Here is a 19,019-nt window from a genome sequence, read left to right as displayed (position 1 = left end):
CACAAGGGGCGCATGCATCTGGGGTCCATTTGCAGCGGCTGGAGGTCCTGGTACTCCCGCCCATTCTCTCCCCCCCCTCAAATAAATAAATGAATAAAATACATTTAAAAAATTAAAAAAATTCCAAACTCCAGCAGTTACAAATGTCTTCGTTTACGTAATGTTAAAGGTGACAGCAACATAAAAAGATGTTCCCTGTCCACTTGTTCCCAGTGTTCTGTGACGTGTGAAAGAGGCACACAGAGAAGATTGCTAAGATGTGTTGAGAAGTACGTGTCTGGGAAGTACAGCGAGCTGGCCTCCAAGAAGTGCCTGCATTTGCCAAGGCCCGACTTGGAGCTGGAGCGGGCCTGTGCCCTGTTTCCATGCCCCAAGCGTCCCCCCAGTGGGGCTGCAGGTCACCCACGAGGCAGCTGGTTTGCCTCGCCCTGGTCTCAGGTAAGAGGCTCGGCATGCACTGGGCAGGAGGTGGGGCCCGCTCCTTGCTGTGGGGGGCTGCTGTTGGGCCTGGTGGTCATTGTCCCCTTGGAGGTGGGCCCTTCGGAGCCCACCAAGACCCACCCCACAGCCTTTCTGTCCGGCACGTGGGTGCCCCTTCGTGAGTGTGCTGTGGCCTTGTGCAGATGCGCTCCACACGTCAGGGGCTCTTATAGGACCTCTGCAAATGCTGGAAATGCTCGTCCCACGAGTGCAAGAAAAATGAAGTGCTCTCGGTAAAATCTTAGCAGAGCTCCCCAGAGAGGGGTGGGAGTGGGAAGAAATACAGTCCCCAGTAAACTGGTGGTGGCCAGTTTATAAGAAGCCAGGAGGCTGTGGAGAGGAGATGGGGAGACGGCGATCTCCATGCTGTGCCTGGCTCCTTGGAGCATTGCGGACTCTGTCTGTCTTCAGTGAGGGCTTCTGTCTGTCTGCAGTGAGGGCTTCTGTCTGTCTTCAGTGAGAGCTTCTGTCTGTCTTCAGTGAGGGCTTCTGTCTGTCTTCAGTGCGGGCTGCTGGCTTCCTCTTGACGGGCTTCGCTCCTCCCACCCTTTTCCTCCTTCCTCGTCATCTTCACCTCTGGGAAGAAGTCCACTGTGGCTATTTGTGTCCCAGTCGCATTCATTTCTGGTTCCTGTGTGAATTCCCAGCAGCTCCAGCCCTGTGGGCTTCTGCTGCTCAGACCTGTGGTTTCTGGATTCTGGCTGGCAGCTGTGCCGCCTCCTCTCACGCTTGCTGTTGTCAGGGCTGACCTACTCCGTCCCCAGGGATGCGGGGCCTGTAGCGTCACGCACCTGTGATGCTGCACGAGACAGCTGTCCTGCTGGCCAGGCTGCAGCTGCCCAGGCCAGGCCTGTTCCTTCTCGATGCTCTGGTTTGTTGGCTGGGGAGAAAGCCTCTTGCATTGTTTTAAAAATATTTTTATTTATTTACTTGAGAGAAAGAGAGAGAGGGAGGGAGGAATAGGCACACTAGGGTCTCTAGCTGATGCAAACTACAGATGCATGCACCACTGTGTGCATCTGGCTTTATGTGAATACTGGGGAATTGAACCCTGGTCGTTAGGCTTTGCAGGCAAGCACCTTGACTGCTGAGCCATCTCTCGAGCCCAGAAACCCTTTCTAATATGCAGCACAGTTCTCCACCAGTGTCAGGGGTCCTGTCACTCCCGGAGAGGGGAAGGAGGAAGGGTCTCCGAGGAGCAGTGCGGTAGAAAGCACAGGAGCTCCTGCCTGCCTCCTTCCCCAAGAGCACCCTGCACACTTGCTCGCTCCCTTCAGTATTCTCACAGCCTCCCAGCCAGGCTGGACAGAAGTACCCTGGAATCAGACTGGTGGACAACAGCTAACATTTGCAGAGAGCCTCCTTGAGCTATGAATTTACCCCTCCCAGCAGCCCATAAAGGGAGGGCTTCACAAATGTGGAAACTACTCAGTGGGATCTACGCACATCACATGAGCTCAGTAACTAGTGCCATGTCATTGTCCCAGAAACCTAGAAATGGCCCTGCCTTGGCCATTCCTCTCTGCATCTCCCTCCTTCACTCCTGCTGGACAACAGAAGGGTATCAGCCACCGTCTTGTGTGAGGAGAGCAGAACCACTGTGCCTGTACTGGCAGGGAGCCAACCAGATGATCACGTGCGTGGCCAAGTGTTTTGAGTTTCCTGACTCACAAACACAATGCCATCCTAGGCAAGGTGTGAAGGTCCGAGGTTTGCCAGATACATGGGGCTTCGGGCCACCACGATGTCGTGCCCAGAGCTTCTCTCCAGCCACGAGCTGGGGCCTCGTGAATTCTAGCCACTGACCTGAGAGGCCGCTGAGAGAAGAAATGCACACTATGTCCAGCCACTCCTCTGTGGCGGCTTGTGACACCCACTCCAGGGACCTTAGGAGAGAGGACCCCGTCTTCCAGACCCATTAAGTCAGCTCCTGCTGCCACCATTGGTAAAGGCCATGTCTGGCCTCCCTCATGCAGGCCATGGGCCCAGCCCCAAGCGCAAGGACCCTGGGTGTGTGAGCAACAGTGGCTGTATGTGACACCCACAGCACCTGTCACCCTTGAGCCTCCCAGGAGACAGTAAGACTTGAGGTGGAGGACCACCTTCCACTGTCCTCAGAGTGCCCAGTCCTTCCATGAAGATGAGGCCACTGTGGAGCTGTCTGTCAGGCAGGAGGTGTACATTTCCTGTCCCATGAGAAGTGTGGCTCAGAAACCTGAGATTCCTAAAGCAGAGCCCGTCCCCACCCTCTGGCCACAGGCCAGCCCTCACCAACTCTGCTCCGTACGGAAATGGAAATGGAAAGCGGAAATGGAATTTTATTTTCAGTATTTAATTTAAACCCAAACCTAGTACCTGCTCAGTAAGTGACAAGTCTGAAACGTACCATCTGTTCTCTGGTGAATCCATCTTGACATCAGCTGTCTGAAGTTTTACCTACTGTGACTCGGTTGTGATATCAAGGCCACACCTGTTATGGAAGGGGCAATAACTCACGAGCTATACTTGTCATGAGCACGTGCGCCCTGGACCCTGCGCTCCAGCTGTGGGAGGTGGTCAGGAGACGATGAATGGTCAGGCTGACCTTCACCTGCAGACACGGCTGGGGGCACTGCTGGGAGCGGCTCTGCCGCACGTCTGCTGGTGCCCAGGGTCTCGCTGACCACTGCATTTCACGGCGTGTGAGGGCAGAAGAAGACTGACATACCTCATTCTGCTCCTGTGGACTGCTGGTCCCATGCTGTGCCATCCGGGAAGGACTAAGTGTGATTGCCTGTCACCCTCTAGCTTGAAGAAGCAGCCTCGTCTTAGGGGAGCTGGAGAACCCGCTGGCTGTTCAGTCCATGCGGGTTTGCCTGGAGGATTCCCAGAGAGCTGCTGCTCTTCTGTCCACATTGGTAGCTGCACAAGCTGGGTTCCAGCGTCCACAGAGGGTGACAGGAACACAGTAGATGTGCTCATCAGCAAGTCACAACACCAGCAAGGCCAAAAGGGCCACTTCGACCTGGAGCCTCTTTATATGGTGGCCAGAAGGGCTGACCGTTCTTGGGGCAAAGATTTCTCCTCAGCTAATCCTTCTTGGAAACATGCTCACAGACCTGTCAAGAGATGTGTCTTTTACTTGATTCCTTGTCGGATTGACAGCAAAATCTCACCATCGCAGGGGGCACAGCTTTGACGTCCGGATCCAGGTTCCAGAGCTTTTTGCTCTCCAAAGATGTCGTCACAGGCATGTCCCGCACGTGCATGCAGTGAGCTGCCTGGCTCCTCGCGGACCTGCTGGCTGTTGAGGGTTCCAGATGCTTCATGTCAGACTGCTTGGAAATGAAAACCCAACAGGAAACCTGGAATGTGGATCCTAAATACGGAGTTAAAGTGTTAAACCATGATGTTTGGAGGACTGATAAACAATTTGTATTTTTTCCTTCTCGGAATCAAAAATGAATAGACGTTTTTCAAGCTTCATCTTTTCCTTGAATCTCCTTGTAGCTCCTCTTCTTTGTCAATAAAAAATACTTTTGTAAGTTCTAGAGACATCAGCTTCTTCCCACCACAGCCTAACTGATCAAAGAGGAACCCTCATATAAAATAAATCCTAGAGAAGAGTAACTGTCATGACAGTACCCAGTACCGTATGAACGCTGATACTGTTTAACAGATTTTTGGTAATTTTGTATGTGCCTGTAATACAGTGGATCATGTTTCCCCCACCGCCTCTTCTTGCCCCCTTCCCACTTCTGGCGAGCCCTTGCTTCTTCCCAGCATGTCTGTTTCCAACTTTCAGGCTCTTTGTTTATTGTATTGATTGTGAGCCACTGAGAGTGATCAGAGCTGCATGAGTGTGGGTCCTTGATGGAAGCATGGCTCACTTACCAGTGGCTGCACCACTGAAAACAGTGACTCCTTTCCCTCAGCATCCCTTAACTGCAAGTGGCTCCTGGGGTGGGGGGAGCCTTGTAGTCCTCTCCCCAGTTGTGACACAATGCTGAGGGGCCCCATCTTGCGTAGCTCGTATACGGTAACAGCAGCAGAGTTCATGAGCATAACGTCCACGTCCTATCCAGCACTTTGCAGCCTTCCTCCCCATCTCTGGCACTTACATTCTTTCCTCAAAATACTTTCAAAGTTTGGAGATGAACATCTTCACTTTTTTTTCAATTTAATGTGGAAACATGGAAATTGAGAAGTTGAGAGACTGCTTGATCCACAATATTTATTTTTCGTGAGGAATTTTAACATGCTCTGTAGCAATGCTTCCCAAACTTACTGTACGTCTGAATCACCAGGGATGGTGTGGATTCTGAAGTGTGGGGGGTGGCGGTGTCAGCCTTGCTGATGAGCTGAGCCCCCGTGGCCGCCAGTGTGCTGAGCTGAGGACCACACTTTGTGAAGTGGCTTCTGTAAGTACCCGGAGGCTAGGGACCAAGCGGTTTGTGCGCATCACTGAAGATCGAGTGCCTAGAAGAATACTGGTGAAGCACTGATATTTGCTAAGTAAGAGAATCAGTGACAAGAGGTGTCTTAAACCGTGAAAAACTCTGGTGAGATGTCTTGTTTTAACAACCTTAAAAAGGGGCAATTCCCCAGTTGGCAATGAAGAAGTTAGGCCTGAAGGATGGAAATCACATGAGCACCAGCAGTTGTGCCCAGTGAGACCCTGGGCATTGTGGCCTCAGCCCTGCCTGGCCACAGCCTGAGAGCTCTCAGCACTGTCCTGAGCTCAGTGGAGGCTTGAGACGCACAGTGCAGGGGGCGGAGCATGGAGCTGTGGTTCTGTGGTATGTTGAGAAAGCCATACCACACCATGGGAAGCATCTGGCTGCATCCTGTGTGACCTTGGCTGTTCAGAAATCAGACGTGCATCTGCCCACACCACTATTTGTTCTGGTTGCCACCATCACACAGTTGAAACTGAATTGTTGACAACATACACTGAAACTGGTCTTGACATGAAGGGGCTAGCCTCTCAGAAATGTTCCAGACATAAGCTCCCCTGTCCCACTATGCCTTGCACAAGAGAGAAGCAGAGGAGAAAGAGAGAGAACAAATTCTTTCAGCTTAGGATTCCCAGAACTGTTTTTCTTATTTGAGAGAGAGATACAGAAATAGGGAGGGAGAGAGAGAGAATGGGCATGTCAGGTCCTTCAGCCACTGCAAACAAACTCCAGATGCATGTGCCCCCTTGTGCATCTGGCTTACGTGGATCCTGGGGAGTCAAACCTGGGTCCTTTGGCTTTGCAAGCAAGCACCTTAACCACTAAGCAATCCCTCCAGCCCCTCCCAGGACTTTTTGTTTCCAACTTCTCCCCTGGAGAGAGACAAAGTATGAGAGAGAGAGAGAGAAAGAGAGAATGATTTAGCTGGTGCGTCACCACGTCCCTGTCCCAAGGTATTTGAGGTCTCTTTGGAAGCTCTGGTAGTACTGGATCTGGAAGAAAAGCAAGGACAGGTTTGACTTCTGGCTGGCTGTTGACAGGGCCATGGACAGCCCACCCCAACCTGCTACCCTAAGTCCTGAAAGTGGAGCTCTGCTGCACACTGCCTGAGAGGTGTGGGCAGGAGCATGAGTCATGTGTGTCCACCACCGTTTAGTTTACCTAACACACACCAGGACAGCCACACTGAGGTCAGCCCCATCTTATTGCAGGTGTTCCTTTCATTGCTGACTTTCCTGATGTATCTTAACCACCAACAGTTTGTTCAAGCACAATTTGGACCTGCACAGAGCTCTCTGTTAGCTGGGTTCATCACCATGGATCTGTAGGGTTTCTCTCTCTCTCCCTCCTTCCTTCCCTTCCTCTCTTCTCCCTCTCTCCTTCTCCCTCTCCCTCTCTCTCTGTTTGCTCATTTCCTAACATCTTGCCCTCAGCTGACCTCTGATGAGGCCTGAAGTTCTTAGCACATGTGCCCCTTTAAAGTACTAAAAGATCTGCAGAGCTCAGTCCCCATTCTCTCCATCCTGTCCTAACCCAAAGCGCTCCAACTGGCCCTCCACCCAGGCATTGGAGCCATAGACCTGGGGTCCAGAAAGCACTGGGCTTCTCCATGCCTCTGCAGAGGTGGCCTGCAGGTTGCTGCAGTGAGGACCAGTCCAGGGTAGTGCAGTGAGGACATTGCCTGAAAGTGCCATTTCTTCATGCCAAGCTTAGAGAGCAACTGGGCATCCTCAGACATGTACCAGTTCTCTGCATCTATCAGGCCTTCCAGGACTCACTACGGAACATTCCACACAGAGGAGGTCCATACCTGAGGAGTTTGGGTAGAAGGGACAGTTTGGAGAGGCTAGGAAGAAAACGGGTTTGCCATCACCAGTGTGACAAGTCCTATTCCAGCACACAAGAGCTAAGGGAGAACCCAGCACGGCTGAGAAAGTGCCTAAACAATCTTACCTTTTAAAATACCTTTAATAGAAACCAAAGGTGTGTGTGTGTGTGTGTGTGTGTGTGTTAACCAGAAGAGTAACTTATGGGAAGTTTACTGAAGGCAAGATCCATGTCTATTTCTCTTCCAAGGAGGTGCTTGGCCAATCCAGGTACCTGCACTCTTACTCAGTTTCTTTGCATCTCAACAAGTGCATCTCAAGTGTTCTCTGCTCCAAAGTGCAAGTCTCATTAACCCTCAGGGAAGGCTGCCTCATCAACCTGAGCAGGTCTTCACCTGAGAACATCCCTTCCCATCAAGGTTGTCTCCTTCTGAGCCTCAGCATAGGCAGATTCCTGAGACTCTGGGAGGGCCCATCCAAGCAACATGAAGCTTGGTGGGAAGGGGGAAGCAGGGACTGTGCTGTCAACATCATGGCCAAGAGGGGCCTTCATGCTCATCAAAGTTACCCAGGTCTGCAATGTGGCCCTCTCTGATAGGTGTGCATTACGACAGCTGGCCCTGTGCTGAGTGTCCCACACCTTGGTGACCGTTGTGTTGCTTTTCACAGTGCACAGCCAGCTGTGGGGGTGGTGTGAAGACGAGGTCAGTACAGTGCCTGGTGGGGGGCCAACCGGCCTCGGACTGCTTCCCTCACCTGAAGCCCACGGCCTCCCTGGCCTGCAACACACACTTCTGCCCCATTGCAGAGAAGAAAGGTGAGTGCTAGAGCCCTGGACCTGAAAATCTGGAGTGAAGGCGTGAGGAAATAAGGGTGCTGGCTGGAGAGCCTTGAAGTCGGGTCCTGTGTCTATAAATAAGTTTTCTGTGTTTAGGCCTCCCCTCTAATTTTATAATGAATCTGTCACAAAGTAGTCCTCTGTGACCCTCATTCCACCCCAGAACAGAGGCGTTTGTGACATGTCCATCCTTAAGAAAGCCTACATTGTTGTCACTGTGCAGTGCTATTTGAAAAACAAAAACTATTTTAACTCAGATAACCTATCCCCTGCTTTGTACAAAGACTCCCGTATTCATAGAGTAGTCTCAAAGAAGCCACCTCTGTGGACACAAAACATGTCAGGCAATTGTTAAGACTGCCACCCTGCCTGCCACGGCTCCATGGAGGCCAGCTGCAGCTGGGAGATGGCATGTGCTTGGGCTCACCCTGAGAATGAGGCCGAGGAAGTGAGGTTATAGATGCCCCAGGCTGACGAGTACTTGGATCTGTGTTTTTAGCACAAGAAGATTCCAGTTTCACAGGAACTTTCCAAGATGGATCTTGTAAAATGAGAAAGTTCTATAGGTCCCTGCTGGGAAGTTTCATATATATATATATATACACACACACACATACATACATATATATATATACATATATATATACATACACATATACACATATATTATGTATATATTTTTCAAATTTTTAAAAATTTATTTGATAGAGAGGAAGAGGCAGAGAGATAGAAGGCAAGAGGGAGAGAATGGGCACGCCAGGGCATCCAGCGACTGCACACAACCTCCAGATACATGTGCCCTTTTGTGCATCTGGCTTATGTGGGTCCTGGGGAATCGAACTGGGACCGTGTGGCTGTGCAGGCAAATGACTTAACTGCTAAGCCATCTCTCCAGCCCCTGTTGGGCTTTTTATTAATTACTTTCCTTCTTCCTGTGAACAAATACCTGACAAGAAGCAACCTAAAGGAGAAAGGATTTATTTGGGTTCAAAAGAATACAGTCCAGAGCTGGAGAGATTGCTTAGTGGTTAAGGTGCTTGCCTGCAAAGCCTAAGGATGCATGTTTGACTCTCCAGGTCCTGCGTAGCCATGTGCACAGTGATGTGAGCATGCAATGTCACACATGCATCACAAGGGGGTGCATGTGTCTGGAGTTTGTTCATAGTGGCTGAAAGGCCCTGGCGTGCTCATTCTCTCTCTCTCTCTTTCTCTGCCTTTTTCACTCAAAATTAAAATAAAGGCATGATGGCACACTCCTTCAATTCCAATGCTCAGGAGGCAGACGTAGGAGGATTGCCGTGAGTTCAAGGCCACCCTGACACTACATAGTGAATTCCAGGTCAGCCTGGGCTAGAGTAAGACCTTACCTCAAAAAAACAAAAAAAGTAAAATAAAATAATTTTTAAAAATTAGAAAAGAATATAGACCATCAGAGCATGATATGGTGGTCACCTTAGGTCAGCAAGTAGGAGCAGAGAGAACTGGAATGAGTCCATAGTGGAACACCTCAAGCCCGCCTTCCCCCCCTTCCCACCCCCATGACCTACTTCCTCTAGCAAGGCCCTACCCCCTCAAGGATTCACAGTCTTCCAAAACAGCCCTACCGCCTGTGGGGGCGTTTCACAGAGACAGCCCAGCGGGCCTGGAGTGCGGCTGTCCTCCAGCAGCAGTGAAGCGAGGACGGTGATGACCCAGGACGACGCACAGCTCCCACCTCGGGGGATAAGACACACTGGACTCTGGAGCCAAATATGAGTGACCATGGCCTGAGAACACAGATTCAGCTTCTCTCCAATTCCACATTCCAGCATGGTGATGGGTTCGTGAGGTTTTGCAGTAGCAGAAGAAGGAAAATCATAAATCAAACACTGTTCAAATGCATACGTGGGAACATCAGGTCGGCAAGCTACAGCAAAGCAGAGAAGTCTGTGCTAGCCATGGGCCTCAGAGGCCCTCTGACCACATTCTTAGCCTTTGGGTCGCTGGAACCTTGGGGTCTATTTGTACATTCCAAAGGGATTACCTAATAGTCACAGGATGTGAGGTCACACAGAGAGGTGGGCAGTAAATGTATACTTCAGGAGACTAAGATGCCCCAAAATAATCCGGCCATGGACCTTCATGATTCCAGCTCTTCACAGTCACCAGAGGTCTCAGCCAGCCTTGAAGGGAAAGCTTCTTTCTGGAAAATTTGGTTCACCACAAACTTACCTCTCTTTGCCCAACAGAGATCCTGGCCGGCAGCATCCTGCGCCGCCCCCAGGAGATTCGACTGACATGGAATGTGCTTGATTTCAGACCCCTTCTGCAAAGATGTCTTCCACTGGTGCTACCTGGTGCCGCAGCATGGGATGTGCAGCCACAAGTTCTATGGCAAGCAGTGCTGTGGGACATGCTACAAGTCCAACCTGTGAAGGGGACAGGCCAGCAGCAAGAAGACACCCGCTCAGACCGCGCCAGCATACACACGAGCCGTGCCGTGTCCTTGGAGTGCGCCCAGGAAGATCGGAGCTACAAGAAACAAGACTGTGTGGGCTCCTGACCTGGCGTGTGTGTGTGTGTGTGTGTGTGTGTGTGTGTGTGCGCGCGCGCGCGTGTGCGCATGCATGCGTACTCGCGTGCGTGTGCATGTGTGTTGGGGCCCACACATGCTTTCCTGCTGGGTTGCAAGTGAGGTGCTGTAGGCTAACCTACACTTAGGGTGGGATCTGCGCTGCAGCCTGCAAGAAGCTGAGCTCACCCATGCTAGAATTCCAGCTCAACCAAACTCAAAGACAGGCAGAGGCGAGTATGCTAAATGCTAAATGTTTGGTGCTTTGTAAAAAAAAAAAAAAAAAAAAAAAACAGGGAAAGACCATGTAATCAGAAAAACATGTGAAAAGACTCCCACCACGCACAGCAGCCTCTCCTGCCTCAGAGACCCCTCTATCATCAGAAAAGGCCCATGTGGAGTGGGGGGAGGCTGGGGCAAGATGGGGAGCTCCTTGATCTTCCCCCAGATTTCTTCCTGCCCTAGGGGTTTAAAGGAGCGCAGGCCATCCTTAAGGGGTCCCTGCTAGGAACTCTGCACTCTGCTCTGGGACTTTGCATATGGAAATGGAAAAGGGAATTAGGCTATAAGGTGCTTCCTCCAGATCCACACTCATGGATGGAGGAGAGAAGTCTTAGATTTTATCATGTTTGCTTTCTCATTTATTTCCAGTGAGTTCCTATCTAAACCTGTTCTTAGTTGGTTCCCATTTTAACTGACAGATAAGAAATACAGATTACATGAAAATCCAGCTCTCTCAAGAAAAGGCCAACAGCCCACCATAGAAGATGTAAGCAAGATGGCTGATGGCATGGTTGTGTTTAGCCCCAGGTTTTGTTTTGAGTGCTGTGTGGTTGATACCCACAAGTGTCTCCCATAAGTTTGGTGTCTTCTGTCACCAGCTGAGAGCAAAGACCCTCCCATGAGAGGCTTTGTGCAGGCTGCCAACCTGATGCCCTCCCCAGTCATCACTGGTGCTTATTTCTGGTCTCCTCTCCCAGAGTGTGGCTCATTTCCAAATGGGCACTCACATATTTATATTTGCTGGAGTTTTATAATAAATTTTCTATTGTATCCTGTGCCTTAGGACTGTATCATGATTCTCTTGTTGTAGGGTTATTTTTTAACTTTTTGTTGACACTTATCATGCATGTACATGTTTTGAGTCTTCCCACGGTTAGCTTTGGATAAATGAATCTTAAAGAGCAAGAAGCAGGACTTTAGAATGTCAAGGAAAATGTGCAACTCAAGTAGGACAAAACATCCATCCTGTGTGGACACGGGAGGAAGGAAGTCCAGGAGAGATGGGCTGGAGAGAGGGTGATGGTGTCCATCCTGGGTGGAGACGGAAGGAAGGAAGTCTAAGAGATATGGGCTGGAGAGAGGGTGATGGCGTCCATCCTGTGTGGAGACAGGAGGAAAGACGTCCAGGAAAGATGGGCTGGAGAGAGGGTGATAGTGTGGAGGCGGGAGGAAGGAAGTCCAGGAGTCCAGGAGAGATGGGCTGGACGGAGGGTGATGGTGTCCACCCCTGTCTGGAGTCAAGAGGAAGGAAGCCCAGGAGAAATGGGCTGGAGAGAGGGTGCTGGCACCCATCCTGTGTGGAGATGGGAGGAAGGAAGTCCAGGAGAGATGGGCTGGATGGAGGGTGATGGTGTCCACCCCTGTCTGGAGACAGGAGGAAGGAAGCCCAGGAGCGATGGGCTGGAGAGAGGGTGCTGGCATCCATCCTGTGTGGAGATGGGAGGAAGGAAGTCCAGGAGAGTTGTGCTGGAGAGAGGGTGATGGTGTCCACCCCTGTATGGAGACAGGAGGAAGTAAGTCCAGGAGAAATGGGCTGGAGAGAGGGGTGATGTTGGCTTTGCATCTTGTCACTCAAAAGGATCTCCCCATGCCTCTGGGAACATGGATCTCTTGAGAAGCAGAGCCCACCAGATGTGTGGAGAGAAGGGGAAGTGTTCATTTCCAGGAAGCAGTCACCCACTTCTTAAGAAGTCTAGCAATCATGTGGTTTGCAGAGGAGCCCTGCACCCTGCCAACTGAGGACAGCTGAGGTGTCCATCTTGAGCAGCAGGCTGGAAACAGGCAGCGCTTCCCAGCTGACACATTTCCCGTCTACTGATCCGATGTGACCCAGCATTTTATCGAGCAGGACTGCATGGGCACCTTCTCCCTGCTGGGGGAAAACACCCAACAGACATTCAGCTTGTGGGATGAAGGGTCCAGTTCAGCTTACAGCCCATCATAGTTTGCAAGGCTTATGGTAGGAGCACGAAACAGAGCTACCCACATTCAACCCACAGCGAGGAGGCAGAGAGCCATGAAAGCTGCTGCTCAGCCAGCCCTCTCCTTTTCCTACAGCCCAGGAGGTGGAGGCACCACAGTTAAGAAAGGCCTGCTCTCCTCAGTGAACCTGATCCAAATAACCCGTCACAGGCATGCCCAGAGGCTCAGCTAATCTAGGCCATCCATCCGTCACAGGTCACTGTAGACTATGTCAGGTTGGCAATCAGTGTACACTATCACAGTGATATTCTTAAATTCCAGTCGTTTTAACTGTAAATCACACCCAGAAAGCACTTTTGCAGAACACAATGCCTGATAATAACCTACCTGTAGCCCAAGAAGGTCAACCTATCAAACTAACCATGACAGCCTTTCCCTCGTTTGGAGTCGGCCAGGCCTGAGTGAAGCCACTGTAATGCCTGGGACGGAAGCACAGCCGGTGCCGTCCTCACTGCAGCGGGAGGGCAGCTCTCAGGACTGGCCCCACTCACACACCCTCTGCTGGTGACAGGGCCCTGCACAGCCTTGGTGTCTATGGGCCACCCTGTGAAGAGACTCCACATCCCATTTTACAGAAGGAAGGTCTATGTAGCTTTACAGGTCACAGCCCTCAAGAAGGACCTGGCAGATCCAATGGGAGACTAAGGTGGTTTGAGGGTTGTCATGGTCCAAAGTCCAAATTCCCTGGGCTCTGCTGATTCACCAAGATGTTCAGGAATGCCCTGCTTATTATTTCCAGCGGCCCTGCCTCAGACACTGGCTAGTCTTGTTTTGTGAAGGAGCCAAAAGCTTCCAAGGGGTGGTCCTGGCCACACGGGTCCTATGACCCATCAGAAGATGACATGCAGAGTGACAGGGAGCAAGGCCAATTAGGGCGCAGAAGATCAGCACCAGGCAGGGGAGAGAGTGAGGTGAGTTTCTCTTCAGGAGAAAAACACCCATTTCAGAGAGGAACACTTTGCGAGGAGCAAAGACCACAGCTGGCGCAGGACGTGGCAGAGAGGCGTCCACTCAAGGGCTGTACTCTCCAGGAAGACGCTGGGCAGAGGAGGTGGCCTGGAACTGCCGAAGGCAGGGGCTGGTGGCCCTGGAAGATTCAACATTTGCTTAGCTTCCTTCTCCTAAGCCATCACCCCTCCCAGTTTTCCTCAGGGCAGGAGAGGAGGGGTACAGAAAGAGTCGGGCCAAGGATGGGCCAGGCTGTACCACAGCCTTCGTGTCCCTGTGGCCCATGTTGGAAGATCAAGCTGCCTAGGGGCTGCATTTGGCTGCTCATGTGTTTAATGTTCTCCCTATGGAAGGCAGAGATGACGTCAGGTGCAAACCCCAGGTGACCTGCAGCCACCCTCAGGGAGGAGTCATCTCTGCCCTGCGAGGGTGTTCAGCATGGGGCAGCCATGTGGCGCCCAGGCCACCATGCAGAAAGCTGTCCAGCTGGGCTGGACTTGAGAGCAGGTGTCCCGCAGTCACAGTGTGCGCCCTCACCACCACGGCACACATGCCCCTCTCATCTCTCTGCCTGACCCCCCCCCCCCCCGTTCAGCACCCCAGTGTCTACAGCTCACCCTGAGCTTCTGAGCCAGCCACTCATCCCCGGTGCAGTGCCAGTGATGCCAGGAGCCCTGACACTCACGCTGGCCACTCTGAAAGCCAGATCTGCCCAGGCTTCTCACCGGGAGCTCCTCGGAGACACAGGCTCCTTTCAGTGGAAGGGTTTTTACCAACCTGATCCAAAGCAGGCTAGGGCTTTTGCGGGAAGGTGTTTGAAGCGCGCAGTTTATAACAGCATTCTGAGTAGAAGGCACGGTCAGTTATGCACCTGTCCCCACTGGACCGCGTGAAGTGTCACTCGCAGGGTCGCAGTGGCTCCACGGAGGTGCCCTTCCCCCCCCCCCCATCCTCAGGACCCTCTGCTCAACTAGAGCCACACATTCAGCTATAGGGAAGCGGCTGTTGTGAACTGATGTGATGAGTCCTGGCTTGTGCCCTGCTGTGACCTTGGAGGGTGACAAACAGGCCGGCAGCAGAGTGACAGGGAGAGACAGCTCTGAGATCGGCTGCACCTCCCCGAGGGGCTGTGGGGGGCCTTGTCGCTGCTGCTCCGCAGTTGCCTTCAGAGGCCGTGACAGAGCCACAGACAGCCTGGGCCTGCTTTCGTGGCCTCTGGGGGAGATGGCCAGGAGCTGCTCTTGGAACCCCGGGTGGGGGACGGGGGTGCCCTAGCACGGGAGCCACAGCCGTCTGGCCTCAACGCAGCCCCCAGGAATCCCAGGCGGCGAGGGAATCAGACAAAACAAAGCTGCGGTGAGGACCTAGCCGAGCCGCAGACAAACCCCCTCCCGGCCTGGGTCTCTGCCCATCCGCCCGGCAAACCCCAAGGCCGCCAGTGCCTCCGCCCCTCTCAGCCCGGAGACCCCGGCTTAAGAGAGAAGGGAGCTGAAGACTCCAGCCGCTCCCCTGTCTGCCTTGTCTATGACAAAGACTCTCGTGACCCCAGCCAGACCTGATGCGTAGCTTTGGAATGTAATTGTGGGCATGCCTGGAAATCCAAAGTGGCACTAAGTAAGGCACACTGCATCTTGTCAGTGCTGTGTGCCATAGCTCTACAGTGCAGAGGATGCAGACAGAGCACCTTAGGCCTTTGCCTAGCAAGGTCACGCTCCACCTTGGGCTGGAGCCTTCCAGCGCGGGGGGTCAACCTGCCCGGGCTGGGTCTCACCTGGCCTGCCCGGCTCTGTCCTTTGCACTGGTAAGCTATGCCTTGCCTTCTTGTCACTGGTGTGTCATGGTCTCTAGATCTTTTTTTTAAATGTTCTATTTATTTATTATTTGACGCAGAGAGAGAAAGAGTGTCATGCCGTGTTCTTGAGCAGGACTGCAGGTGTACTGATCCAGGAGTCCAGGTTTTGAGAGCTGCTCAATCCCCCTCCCACTGAGTTCTTCTCCCTGTGCAGAAGGACAGACCAACCCCTCCTCCCACCTAGTTCTCCTCCACATGAAGAAGGACAGACCAATCCCTCTTCCATCTAGTTCTCCTCCACGTGCAGAAGGACAGACCAACCCCTCCTCTCACCTAGTTCTCCTCCATGTGCAGAAGGACAGACCAATCCCTCCTTCCACCTACTTCTCCTCCAAGCTCAGGACAGACCAAGCCCTTCTTCCACCTACTTCTCCTCCAAGCTCAGGACAGACCAAGCCCTTCTTCCAGCAATGGGGCTTGTCTTGAGCCAAGGCTTGATATGCTATGGGTAGAGGCCAGGATGAGTTCTCGTGGGAGGACTTTTCCAGGTCCAGGAGGAAGTCAGAACCCAAGCGGAATAGAGGAGAGGTCAGCTGGGTAGAGCCCAGGTCCAGGTGTTCAGGGGCCAGCTAGCCACATGGTAAGAATAGAGTTAGGTGGCTTTGAGATCATCCTGCCAGTGGCGCCAGAAGACCCTGGCCCATGTGCATTTACCCCCAGACGTGCTATGACAGCACCATGCTCCATCTGGAGTGGGGGTACCTGAGAGGAGACTCCTGAGACCAGGGCCAGCACTGGGCCATGATTCACAGTGATGGAGATTTCGTCTTCTGACTCAGTGAGTGTGTGTGTGTGTGTGTGTGTGAGAGAGAGAGAGAGAGAGAGAGAGAGAAAGTGTGATGTGTAAAGGCTGGACATTGATATCAGGTGACTTCCTCAATCACTCTCCACCTTACCTTTGAGACAGTGTCTTTAATTCAACCTGGGACTCACAGATGCATCTAGACTAGACCAGCAGGCGCACAAGTCCTGAGGGTCCATCTATCTCCCTCTCGCTGGAGCTGTAATGAGAGCATGTGTTGCCGTGCTGGGGCTCTCACATGGGTGCTAGGGATCGAGCTTGGGTCTTCATGCTTGCAAGGCAAGCACTAACCAGTGATCAATCTCCCTGGCCCCTGGCTTCCCACTTTTGATGGCTGGCTCAGGCAGCTGACTTTCCATGGGACTAAAAACCACCAAGGCTCAGCAGTAGATGCTCAAGTCATACTGCTAATCTGAAGTCCAGGAAGAGCTGAGCCAGGCAGCCTGGCATGGGAGCAAGCCAGACAGAACCTGCCTGCGCTGCGGGCACACCTGGTCCCCACTGCCCTCTTTTCAAGGCTGAGGAAGGCATGCTGGGCTCCCCAGGTAACCGGGACTAGCAACCAGCAGGACAAAGGGGAGGCAGGCTGCATTTGTCACGGGCCCCCCTGGTTCTTACCACACAACCCTGCATCGAGGTGTCGTCAGCTCTCTCACTCAAGCTGTAAGCTATGACCTTCGTAGCGACATCTGAAGGCCACCATGCTGACCTGTCCTCCCTGTAGAGAGCCTCTACCAACGCACACGGGGCCAATTAGTTCTGCTTGTCTGCAGTAGCCGGAAAACATCCAGACATCCCACTTGTCCCTGCACGGAAACGGACCAAATGTTTGTTCAGCTTTCGCTCTAGCCCTCCCCTTTGAGCGAGGGCAATAGTTTTGGAGTATGCTGTGCTTTGCCACACTTCTATCCCCACTGGGCTTGTTTCCAGACCCTAAGGAAGCCCAAGATCCCACCTGCCAGTACATATGTTGTGGGTGGAAGTATGTCTGTCCCTGAATGCTGAGTCGCTCACCTCCAGTGTGGCTCCATCTAGAGACAGGCAGAGTTCACTCTCCTTACATGAGGTCATTAGGATGAGGTCCCAATCCAATAGGATGTTGTCCTTGTAAGACGAGAAAAGGCACCTCTCCTGCATGCACAGAAACAAGGCCATGTGAGGACTTGGCAGGAAGGTTACATCTACAAGCCAGGAGGAAACCAATGCTATGGGCACCTTGACCTTGAACTTTTGCCCTCCAGAACTTCAAATTGATAAATTTCTGTTGCTCAGGCTATGCACACCGTAAATGTGTCGCTTTATGTCTCACGATGGAATTTCCTTATTCTTTCTTCCATCTCTGTCTCTAAATGAGCATATTTATATTCGATGTCTCTACCAGCTCTTGATAAGTTTAAGTGATGACATCATAGATGATAGAAAAAGAAATAAGATAAAATAAATAGAAAAAGAAAATGTTTTATTGTGCTTTTAGAGGCAATGAGGTACTGAGGGCTTTCAAGTAGGAGCCACACAGAATTCAGACAACTGGTTTTTCTAGATCATACACTAAGTTGGATCTGAAAAAGTAAAAAGTGCAGAAATATGGGTGTTTTAGGCCCCAGAAGAGGATCCACATATTATTGGGTGCATTTATGTCTCCCTACTTAGAATTCCTTCTCTAGTACTAGAAAAAGATAGATGCTGGGTATATTTTAGTTAAATATAGCCTAAGGTCCTCAGCATAACCCTTCATTTTGCAAGGTTCATTCCACAATAGTAAGTCAACCTGTTAGAAAATTTGAAAGCACATGCATGCTCACACACAGAGTAATGTTAATTCATTCGCCCGAAGATGCAACATGACATCATCCTGTGACAAGTGACATCTCACTTTTGAGAAATGGCTCCATAGTGGGGTGTGGAGAAACCTATTCCTAAGCCTAAGCTCTATTCCTTCCTTGCCAGCCCCCCCTCCCCTGCGCCAGCAAGGTCCAATTCATAACGTAAGCCAATGGTTTTTTACACCTATCGTGTTGTGCGCGCTTGTAGATGTCAGCGTGCCTGGTCTACCACTCATGTGAGCTGGTGACTTCTCAGAAGTCGCCATCTCAGACGCTGTTTTAGAAATAACTTATTCCTGAACACTCGGGGCTCCCTGGACTATGGTAGCAAGTTTCCATTATGGAAAGGCCAAGACAAAGGTGTGAAGATCAAGAGGTTCCCGTAAAGAGGCCATGTGTACAGAAGCATCACTGCCCAGACTTGCTCATACACGAATGTTAAGGCGACTATAAAGCTTCATTCTTGGGGCTGCAAGACAGACAAAAATTCCAGGAAGGTTTAAAGGGCTTTGTGGAGCATGATGTCCCATTATGGTTTGAATTCTGGGTATCCTGCCCATAAGCTCCTGTTTTGAAATCGTAGTCCAGGCTTGTGGCATTATGGTGAAGAATTGGGAGCCTTTCTGGGGTAAGAGCTGACTATCAAAAGTAGCCAGTCACTCGGGGGACGACTTTGAAGGTTACACTCTCCCCTAGTTCCAGTCCCTAAGCCCTCAGTGTCCCTTCTGCTACCACTGTGTGAGCCAGCTACGAGTCCACCACTACAGACCCCCACTGTCATCCACTGAGCCCTCTGCCAGCACTCCTCCCCCTCCGTGCTGGACTGAGACCATCTGGAACCGTGAGCAGAACTAAATCCTCTTCCCTTAAGCAGCTTTTGTCCAGTAACGAGCAAGTGACTGACCCAGGTCCAGCCTTAGGCTTAAGTACAGGATCTTTTCCCAGGCCACCATCAATGCTTTACAACCCATTTCTTGCATTTCTACTAGAGTAACAAGGTGATTCCAGAAGCTAAACTCACCCCCATTGCTGCCTGTTTCAGACTCACTGCTTAGAAGTCATCCTCCACTTACTGGGAAGAGATAGAAAACGTTAGGTGGCCTGGCCCAGGACAGCACTGTGTCTGTGGCTTCCTTAGTGCTGTGAATATATACCCGACAAGAAAGAGGAAAGGGGTTTGTATACGCCTGCCGACAGC

General features: G+C 51.6%; 1 protein-coding gene across 4 annotated transcripts in view; it reads left to right on the top strand.

The window, feature by feature from the left end:
• The window catches only part of Adamts16 (ADAM metallopeptidase with thrombospondin type 1 motif 16), a 121,495-nt gene extending 110,306 nt beyond the window's left edge, over positions 1-11,189 (top strand). For 3 of the 4 annotated variants that reach the window (XM_045138964.1, XM_045138963.1, XM_045138961.1), the window contains 3 exons: positions 214-438; positions 7,412-7,559; positions 9,879-11,189. In XM_045138964.1, the coding sequence (XP_044994899.1) occupies positions 214-438; positions 7,412-7,559; positions 9,879-9,994 (489 nt within the window). In that variant the 3' untranslated portion in view covers positions 9,995-11,189. The other variant, XM_045138962.1, reaches the window with a different exon arrangement.
• Positions 11,190-19,019: the final 7,830 nt, after the last annotated feature.

This window comes from Jaculus jaculus, chromosome 20 (genome assembly GCF_020740685.1).
Source record: "Jaculus jaculus isolate mJacJac1 chromosome 20, mJacJac1.mat.Y.cur, whole genome shotgun sequence".
NCBI classification, from domain to species: domain Eukaryota; kingdom Metazoa; phylum Chordata; class Mammalia; order Rodentia; family Dipodidae; genus Jaculus; species Jaculus jaculus.
Note: the sequence above shows the minus strand (reverse complement) of the source record. Positions and strands in the feature narration are given on the sequence as shown.